The 10,207-nt window shown below is 37.2% G+C and overlaps 2 protein-coding genes and 1 non-coding gene across 4 annotated transcripts; 2 read left to right on the top strand and 1 right to left on the bottom strand.

The window, feature by feature from the left end:
- The first annotated feature begins 2,057 nt into the window (after positions 1 to 2,057).
- Positions 2,058 to 4,431, top strand: LOC107776595 (L-type lectin-domain containing receptor kinase S.1). Its single transcript, XM_016596507.2, has one exon. The coding sequence runs from the start codon at positions 2,270 to 2,272 to the stop codon at positions 4,280 to 4,282; it is 2,013 nt and encodes a 670-aa protein (XP_016451993.1). The 5' UTR covers positions 2,058 to 2,269; the 3' UTR covers positions 4,283 to 4,431.
- A 904-nt stretch (positions 4,432 to 5,335) lies between these two features.
- Positions 5,336 to 5,547, top strand: LOC142180516 (small nucleolar RNA U3). The gene has a single exon (XR_012709137.1). It is a non-coding gene; the product is annotated as a small nucleolar RNA U3 (small nucleolar RNA).
- A 239-nt stretch (positions 5,548 to 5,786) lies between these two features.
- LOC107776596 (ferric reduction oxidase 8, mitochondrial) lies at positions 5,787 to 9,095 on the bottom strand. Of its 2 annotated transcripts, none has more exons than XM_016596508.2 (8): positions 8,531 to 9,095; positions 8,277 to 8,370; positions 8,003 to 8,188; positions 7,664 to 7,901; positions 7,234 to 7,561; positions 6,879 to 7,137; positions 6,125 to 6,786; positions 5,787 to 6,040 (listed from the first exon to the last, which is right to left on the bottom strand). In XM_016596508.2, exons 1-8 carry the CDS (start codon positions 8,682 to 8,684, stop codon positions 5,859 to 5,861), a joined length of 2,103 nt encoding a protein of 700 aa, XP_016451994.1. In that variant the 5' UTR covers positions 8,685 to 9,095; the 3' UTR covers positions 5,787 to 5,858. The 2 variants fall into 2 exon arrangements, with proteins under 2 accessions (XP_016451994.1, XP_016451995.1); XM_016596509.2 differs by having other exon boundaries at positions 5,787 to 6,026; positions 8,531 to 8,954.
- Between the last annotated feature and the right edge of the window lie 1,112 nt (positions 9,096 to 10,207).

Genomic DNA, 10,207 nt, shown 5'->3' with positions numbered 1-10,207 from the left:
GTTTTTTGATGAGTCAATAAAAGCTTACAGTTTTTTAATGATTTGCTAAGTTTGCCAGAAAATGACGAGATAGTATGTCTATAGGATTACACGTTTAGAAATCACCTATATGAGTGTGAAGTGTAAGCCGCTTCAAGGGGAATGAAAATAAAGACCCATTCTCTAAGCACTCATGAAACCAGGCGGTTTTCATGGCTAAAACGAACACAACCACGAGAACCATAGATGGTTAAGGGTTGATTGTGTGACTTATGTTGTCTAGGTATACAACAAAATTCGACGGTTCAAAGATATCAAATCTACCGATGACCAAGTATATCCGATGTAAGTTCACTACGGAAAGTTCAAAGGGAAACCTACTTATCCAGATGCAATTAATCGTTGCATGTAAATCACACACTCGTCCGTGCATTCCTTTGTCTTATAGCCATTCCTCACTCACGTGGGGGATTATTGGGTTTAAAAGATTGGTGAATGCGAAATGGAGGGAAGAAAGTGGAGGGAAAGTGAGTTCCTTTTTGCTTTGGAAAGAGCAAGTGTCCCTCATTAGTGGCGAAAAGAAAAAGGAATGTGTTTATATTGAGAAAACACTTCCTTTGGTGTAAAATGGATTGGAAAGAAAGTAAGCCTCGCATCGTCATCGTCGCTCGACTTCGGCTTCGGATTTGGTCAAAGATCGATTGATTGATTAATCTTTTTGGACAAAATTTCTTTCAATTATTTAATTAATTAACGAAAATTCAAACTGGAATAACCCTGGACCCGCAACCCGGTCTGTTTCTTTCCCGGATTATTTTAAATTATTTTTTTCGGAATATTTCAAACCGGAAACATTCCCACATGTTCCAATAGCCATGACTGTTTCTGAAAGGTTGCAAACATTTTCAGAAACAGTTCCAGAAAATGGCTATAAATATGCCTTGATCCAGAATCTTTCCTTACGAACTTCTTCTTCTTCTTCTGCACAATTATAATTCTAGTTGGTTTACAGCCTTCGAGTGGTTCGCTGTTTCATCGGTGTTTTTGGTACCAACACTCTGGTGAGTTAAATCATTATATCCTAGGAGGATAATATTCCAGTACCTCGAATACTTGAGGGGAATAATTTTTTTAAAAACACACTGTGCATTCAGTGAACTCGATTTTATTCCGAAATTATATTTCAAATTCAACTTCATTATTTCGACATTTTGTTACTACTAATTTTCTGTTTCTTCTTTTGTTTTAAAAAATTTAATATTCTATTTATTTATTATAGTAATACAGATTTACTAACACAAATGTCTGCAAATCGTTGTAGAATCTTATCAGTTAATTTTTCTAAAAGGGAGGTGCAGCCAAACGTGACATGTTTCCGTCGCAGCTGCCAATGGCCAGTGAGTGGTTTTTCCACTCTTTAGTTATGCTATTAATTAATTTGGGTGAACATAATTAAGATCTCCTTCTTACGACAGGGTGGCATAAAAAATGAGTAGAAAATATCCACGGATAAGAACTGAAATTTTAAATCGCATTATTACAATTTGAAATTCGATTTATAAATTCTTGATCACTAATTATTTTGTGAAGAGCATGACAGCTAAGCGTTTTTGTCATTGGACTATGGACAGTCTGATTTACGGTCTAATTTTATGGAGATTATTATAATGTAGGAATTGTTTATATAGTAAATAATAATATAGTAAGTAATTGTTATACATAAGAAGGTTATGAATAATAAGACATGAATTATTATATAGGAATTGTCTAATTTTAAAATAAATTATTTTTCATTACTCTTATTCAAGTATTTTTAATACATGTATTCATATGTAACATTTTATCTAATATAAAATATTGATAGATTCTCGTTTATGTTATGCTAGAGACCAAACATTATATTGATTACAGGAGAATAAATTAATTATGCATAAAGTTATTGCGAAATTAAATATTAAATAAAAATAAATACCGAATTTTATGCAAAGATGAAATTCTAGAAGAAACTACCAGTATGTAAATATATGAATTTTACAACAAACTTGTACGAGACTTTTTCTTCTTGTAGGTGTTCTTTTGTGGAGCTGTGCAAAGGGTTAATGCTGTATTTGATTTTATTTGTTTATTTGATTTTGATAATTAGACATAGTCAAAGGATGTTTGAGCTTAGTCATCTTCATCATTTTCACAGAAACAGCGATAGTCTCTTCCCTTCAAAGGACTACGTCGTCAACACCTTTCCCAGTTTCCTTCCCACAATTCTCTTCTCCTCTTATGCAAATCCAAAAATATGCTACCACTACTATTCATTCTCATCAATCTTACAATTTTCCCATGTATTTCTGCTCTCGAATTTCTCTTCAATTCCTTTACTGCCAACTCCACCCCAGTTCTAAACCTCATCGACGATGCTCGCCTTGAGCCACCAGTAATCCGCCTTACCAACGACTCTAACCAATTTTCCCGTGGCCGCGCTTTTTACCCATCTCCAATTCCTATCAAATCCACTTCCAATTCTACTTCCATTTCCTCCTCTTTTTCTACCCAATTCATCTTCTCTATTCTCCCCGATGATCCCTCTAGTCCCGGTTTCGGCCTTGCTTTTGTTCTTTCAGCTTCCACTTCCCCACCTAACGCTCTCTCCAGCCAATACTTTGGACTTTTCACTAACGCCACCGTTCATACCGTCGCCCCACTTCTCGCCGTCGAGTTTGATACGGGTCGTAACCCGGAATTCAATGATCCGGATAGAAACCATGTCGGGATTGATCTTAACAGCATCGAATCTGTCGTTACTCAAACGGCTGGATATTATAATTCTTCTGGTAATGCTAGTGATTCTTTCGTGCCTTTAAATATGCGAAGTGGACAAAATATTCATGTTTGGATCGATTTCAATGGGCCTGAATTCGAGATTAATGTTACTATAGCTCCTGCTGGTATGTCACGGCCCGTTAGGACTATGTTAAGTTATAAAAAACCCATAATTGCAAATTACACGTCTGCTGATATGTTTGTTGGGTTCTCTGCTTCCAAGACTCAATGGATTGAGGCACAAAGAGTTTTAGCTTGGAGTTTCAGTGATTCTGGAGTTGCAAGGGATATTAATACTACGAATTTGCCTATTTTTCAGCTGGAAAATTCGACGTCTTCGTTATCTCCCGGCTCTATTGCTGGAATTGTAATTGGTTGTGTAGTGGCTGTGTTAGGTTGTTTGTGTGTATTTTATTGGGTTTGGTGGAAGAGGAGGGGTAAGGAGGAAGAGGATGTAATTGAAGATTGGGAACTCGAGTATTGGCCTCATAGATTTTCATATGAAGAGCTTAACCAAGCTACAAAAGGTTTTTCTAAAGATGAGCTACTTGGGGCTGGTGGATTTGGTAAAGTATACAAAGGAACACTATCTAATAACACAGAAGTGGCGGTGAAGTGTGTGAACCATGACTCAAGGCAAGGGATTAGGGAATTCATGGCTGAGATATCGACTATCGGGAGGCTTCAACACAAGAATTTAGTACAAATGAGAGGGTGGTGTAGGAAAGGGAATGAACTTATGATTGTGTATGATTATATGCCTAATGGAAGTCTGAATAAATGGATATTTGATAAGCCAGAGAAGGTTATGAATTGGGTAGACAGGAGGAGGGTCCTAGCTGATGTTGCCGAGGGTTTGAACTATTTACATCATGGTTGGGAACAAGTGGTTGTACATAGGGATATTAAATCTAGCAATGTTTTGTTAGATAGTGAAATGAGAGGGAGATTGGGTGATTTTGGGCTAGCAAAGTTGTATACTCATGGTGGTGTGCCAAATACAACTAGAGTGGTAGGTACATTAGGGTACTTGGCACCTGAAGTTGTGACAAGGGCTACACCAACTGCAGCTAGTGATGTTTATAGTTTTGGGGTGGTGGTGTTGGAGGTGGCGTGTGGGCGAAGGCCGATTGACACAAGGTTTGTGGTGGAGGAAGAGGAAGTGTTGATTGATTGGGTTAGACAAAAGTACAGGGAAGGGAGATTGTGTGAGGCCGCAGATGATAGGATTAAGGGGCAGTATTCGGAGGACGAAATGGAAGCTATGTTGAAACTAGGCTTAACTTGTTGTCACCCGGATCCTCTCCGACGACCTACTATGAGAGAGGTGGTTGCTGTATTGCTAGGTGAGAATGTGGAGGCAACACAAAATGAATTGCTAGCTGAATTAACACCTACTGTCAGCAGCATGAAAGATAGAAGCAGTAGTGCAAGTGAGGAAGGAGATAAGTACTTGTCGCAAGAATCGGAACTACTATCGGCTGTGTAGATATTGTATTGCATTTTTTCTTTCTTTGTTGTAGAAAATGCCGGTATTATCGGTTAAGGATTGATTTTTTGTATTCTTCGTACAAGCTATTGAACTCTAAACTTAGCATCAGTTGCAAATAATTATGCATGTGCAATTCAAACTCGTTACTGTGAAAGAGAGACCACAACCATTACTCAGATAATCAAACAGCCATGCTTATGCACAACCTAAAACTAGCCGTGGCAATTTTCGAATGTCTATATGCGTCAAAGGTTACTACAAGGGTAATGATTTCGCATATTTTAGGGGTAATGATTAATGGACGACATTTTTTATCAGTGATTTCGCATATTTTAGGGGTAAAAACTTTAAACCTTTTCCCTGGTCGAAGGACCCGTTTGAATATAGATTCCCAAATATATTTTGAAAAAGCTGATTTGAGTGAAGTTTGATTTGAAATTAAAAGTGTGTTTGAATATGAATTTTGGAGCAAGTTTTGACCTGGTAAAAAGTCTTTTTTTTTTTTTTTCCCATAAAGTTCCAAATGGTGTCATGATTTGGCCCAAAAAGAGGTTTTAAGCTATATTTGGGATTTGAAGTTTTGATTTTCAAAATCTCCTGAACACAAGATTAATTCTATAAACAAATATATATATGAATTTTTTTTTTTGAAAAAAAATTCCAAAACTTATGGCTAAACGCCTATTAAATCTTGGGGGAGAGGTGGTGGGTTTTGGTTTGACTTGACCTTTGAAATGGTAACGTAAAACAAAACGGTGTAATAATAAGAAATGTTATGGAGCCTAACTTTTGGGATGATTTTAATTAAAATTAATGCTCCATGTCCAGCAATTGATTGTGTTCCGTAAAAACCAAGAACGACAAAGTAAACTTTTTCTTCTACTCAGTTTGTCAGTTACTTGATGGGAAAATCTGAGCAGATCTCATTGGTTTTGCTAGTTAATGATACGGTCTGTTATAAGCGAATGAAGCCCCTCTTTCGTTATACCACATCGCTAGTTGAAATTCCCAATTAACCATTTAAAAGGCTATCTACAGAAACCATTGGGCACGACCTTACTTGAACAGGATCTGTTCTATAGGCTCGTACCACTGTATCCTTGAGTTCTAAGGAGACAGAAAACCAAGTCTGGTTGATGAAGTGTGGCCATGAGACTAGAGCGTGATTGACAGCTTTGGTGGCTCTTGGGCCTCTGCGCAGTAGAGGATCGTTCTCAGGCCTCTCGTAGGTCTGGGGTGGTGTCTTGGCTCTCTGACAGACTACTAAACTTTTTGTTTTTGCTTTCACAATTTACAATTCATCTCCGGTACACTTCCGTTTTGTTTTATATTTTATTTTATCATATATGGTTACACTCAAAATGCAAGATGTGTTAATGGATGTGATATCCCTTGGAACCCATGTTGATCAAAACCTCTGTTTGATTCTGTTGGTTTCATTGGTTTTCTTTGGTCAAAACCTCTGTGATATCCCTTGGAACCTGTACTTTGTTGATACTACTTGATTATAAAGGCCAAAGACTTTATTTAGTTCATTGTAGACAATGTGTTCGACCAATGTTCACAAAGACTATTACAGAGTGAAATTTAACGACTGAAAGCTGAAGGATGGCTTTTGTTCTTGTCCTCTGCTTTGGGAAGTCTGGGAATATTGATGGCAAGTTATAGCTACGGACTCTTTCATTGTCTCAGGCCCACAAACGAAGACACCAATGTTGGATCCCTTGGATTCATTAGCAAACTGGGAAAATATATCTGTTTAATTTTCGACATATTAGAATGCCAATCGATTGGATTGTTTGAAGTTAAAACAAGGACATGAATGTATTTGGCACATACCTTTAAAGTTTGGCCTTGCTCCAAAATGGATTTCATGTTGATCAAAACCTCTGTTTGATTCTGTTGGTTTCATTGGTTTTCTTTCTTTTTCAGAAAATGGTGGAATTTCTTCACTTAGCCTCTTCCATCTCCATAAGGTAGCCACTAAGGTGCTGGATATTAGTGCTAATGCAAATGAGCATATGAGAAGAAGGTCCACTATTGAGGAGGCAGTTTTTTGTTCAGCTGACTTTTTATTAGGCCTGATAATAATATGGTTGAAGATGCTAAGGAATGCTAGAAAAATGATAGATGCCAACAAAAGGAGGACGGCCATCCATCGCAAGTTCTCAAGTCCATATACTGCATGACCAGAACGCTTGTTGGCGAGATGAATGGTTTGTATTTTAGAGACCTCAACTAGCACTTCACGTAGGGATCTATTGGATTGGTGTTCCCGCGTGACAAACACTTTCAGTTTTAGATAACTTTGTTCTGCATCAAAAGCGTGCGGTAGAACTGGATCTAACAAGCAGATGCTTTGGGAATCTTTTATGGTGTAGACAAGCTGTACTTTTACAGGTGATACATTTTTGTTACTTCTTGCTGGGGCAATTTCTTGCAGAATGCTAAAAAATGGTGTAACCCCAATTCCACCTGCAACTAGAAGTAGACTATCATATCTGCAGAAGATTCAACAAATAATTATATACGGGGAAAATATGATAGATAACTTGGTCTAAAATCAAACATGAAATAACATCATTTCCTTTACCTTAGAAAATCCAGTGATGAAGGTCCATAAGGGCCTTCTGTTGCTACGTGAAAAAACCTCATTCCATCAGCTTCTGCATCAGGCTTTGAACGTAGCATATTATAGAGAGTGCTGGTCCACCGTCCCTCAGCTTTGATCAAAATAGAGATCGTGTCTTTATCAACTTTGGAGCTAGAAGTTATGCTAAAAGGATGCCATTGAAAATTTGAAATCCTTGGAATCTTGACATAAATCACACTTGTTGGTGTATACTTCAACCCTGAAATAGTATGTTAAGTAGGTTTTATTTAGGCCCAGTCAAGAATTAAGAAAGCACCTAAGCTGTTAAATTGGAGAGAGATTACTGATTTTGTACTTGGATCTTTTGGCAGTGTCAACTCTATGGCTTTGGAAGGGAAGATTCGAGCAGAAAGAATATACGTTTCTGGCCTTGATTGAATTATTCGGAGTATCTTGTCAAGGCAAAACAAAAAAATGCCAGGGAAAACCATGTAAAAGTGGCGATCTCCAGCGTGAAGCAGGAAAAATAGTATGAACACTATGTACAAATGATGTGTATAATAGAAGATCTCGAATCGTTTCCTTCTGATCTGTGGAAGTGACGTGATCCAGATGACCAATCCTGTAACAAGACTGATCTCCCCAGCAAGGTAAATACGCCCTACCTTTTGCCATCTCCACATCTATAATTTTCCACAAAAAAGGACTTAGTAACAAAGCTTAGATACATATGTTCAAACTAAATTGAAAAAGGAAGTAATGTTCAAATGATTACATGAGGTTACCTCATCTCCAATGCGATGTTTCATACCCCAGATTAGAAAAGTACCTCCACCATGTAAAGTGGCAAATAATATCATTGCTGTCCCAAGCCAAATGTGATATCTCACGGAAGCTTCAAATTGGATGCCAAGTAATCGAAATATTGACATCCCCCTCAAGATGGGAAGAAGAAGAAGAGCTAGGCAGGCTTCTGCTAATAAACCACACCTTGTCGCGACTCTAAAGATTCTGTATTGCCATCTGGAAATGGCGGAGTTGGAAAATATTATCAGAGAGTACTCTGATAATTGTTTTGAAAATGATGCTATAATATTTGCATGGGAATATAGGAATATACTTACACGGGCAAAGTAAATGATTTAATTGGTATCATCTTCTTGAAGTCACTGGAGATACGAGCGTAGAATGTCCATGCTAGAAAGATGACGAATAGAGATACAACAAGGATTTCAAACCCAGACAGAATTCCTATATACCTATTCACAACTAGTGGATTGGAAAGAACAGATAGTGAAGATCTTCCTTTCCTGCAACCAAATTCAGCACATGTTTGCATGAAAGAGCCTATATTAAACATTAGTATGCTTATATATATACTGCAGGTAAAAAGCATACCTGCTGGTTGGTTCCTTTTGTTTCAGTTCCAAGTACATAAAACCTACTATAGCTATAGCAATAACAGGAAAGGTGTAGACTGCAAAATTAAGACCTGCAGGACCTCAAAAGGAAGAAAAAAAAACATTCAGTATTTTGGAGGGGATTAACATTGAACAGGACATTACATTAACATTTCTTGTACAGGTAAATGGTGAGTTTGAAGTTAAACCTATACATCTAAAATAATTTGAGTTTGGAATTCAGAACCTCACCAGCTTGGGTTAAGAATGAGGTTGATGCCTTTGCTTCTGCAATTTTCCAACTTTTAGTCCATAGTTGCGTGGGCTTGAGAAGCCAAAGTGATAACCATCCAGCAAATATCAAGACAAGTAGCAATTTAAGGAGGAAAGAGGGAATTTTAGTCATCTTTTAAGAAGAGCTGACTCTATACATGGAATGTAACGAGTTTCTATATATATAGTCTGGTAAATTATTCCGAGCACCCTTCTAATATGAGTCAAATGCAGAATACATCCCTTGTATTTCAAGATTATACACTTAACCCCCTTACACAATAGAACTCCTACACAAATATTAGCTTGAAAATATTTCGACTTTACAAACTGTTAAAGTGTTACCCTATATTAACAGTGGCATCTGTTGCTCCCAGAAATTATTGTGCGCTCTGCACCATCCATCAATTTTGGAATCAATTCTCATATAATAACAAGTTAGACCTGTTTTAAGTGAGATTGATGGTGATGGATAATGATGCCATCAACTTATGACATTTGTGATGGCTTTCTAAATGGGAATATATCTTCTTCTTTTTTGCTTACTGAGTGGATGCTATTATCAGCATATCTATTCATTACAACAGATGAACCAATTTGCAGTAGTGGATACATGGTCCACTCCACTATTGCTACAGCCTATGTTGTCTGACCTTCTTCCGCATGTAGATGGGAAAGAGATCCAAAAAGATAGCCCTCTACTCTAACTGGTTGACTATAATTTGTTCATTCTGGGAACCAGACCCATTATAGACAGGGAGGAACTGGTAGAGCTCTTGTTAACAAGACAGCACAGTGAATTACTGATTTTTGCTTCTAGTTGCGCTAGCAGAAATATTTTTTGTGATGGTCCTACAATGTGGTTGGTAATTAGATTACCCCATAAACTATGGTGTACTAATATGAGATCAGTTAGATGATTATAAAAATCAGTGAGTGTGACATTCGCACCAAAATATGTCTGTTTGACCAAAAAGTATAATTTTCGGCTAAAACTATTATATTTGTGTAATAATGGGTTAAACCTAGTTAATGATAATATCTCTAGATGCGAGTTTTGAAAGCGTATGTGAGGTGGGACAGATCTAGAGGGCTTACAATAACAAGCATTAAATAGTCATAAAATAAAAGCAATAATGGAAGAAGGACTAATAATAAATAGCAATAAATGACATTTGAGTAAATATGAGGTGCGATTCACCCAATAAATAATGAGCTAGGTGATTATTCCTCATGACAATGATGAATGACAGACAGATCTTAGAACATTCGAAATCTTCTCATGGAAAAGTGCAGGATAATGTAAACACGAATCTTGATAAAAAGATGTTCTTTGTATCTTTTCAAAGAGGGAGAGAATCTTTTGTAAAGTTTGCTCTTATCACAATGAATATCACATGCCTCTATTCATTATTTTTTTTGCTATTTATATGGGACATACCCCCAATGAGCACTAATAGTAGAGAATATCCAATAAAATATTCTCTTTAATATCCTGCCCTAATAAACTAGTCGTTACAGCTCTGTTTACGGTGCTTGACATCGACCATCTTCCACATCTCGACCACGGGCTTGGTCATCTCCTGGTCGACCTCGGCCGACTCTTTTCTCGATACTGCTTAATCCCAAGTACTGAGGCAATTTTGACCCATATAG

Source organism: Nicotiana tabacum, chromosome 4 (assembly GCF_000715075.1).
Source record: "Nicotiana tabacum cultivar K326 chromosome 4, ASM71507v2, whole genome shotgun sequence".
Classification (NCBI taxonomy): Eukaryota; Viridiplantae; Streptophyta; class Magnoliopsida; order Solanales; family Solanaceae; genus Nicotiana; species Nicotiana tabacum.
This window is presented reverse-complemented; position numbering and strand designations above follow the sequence as displayed.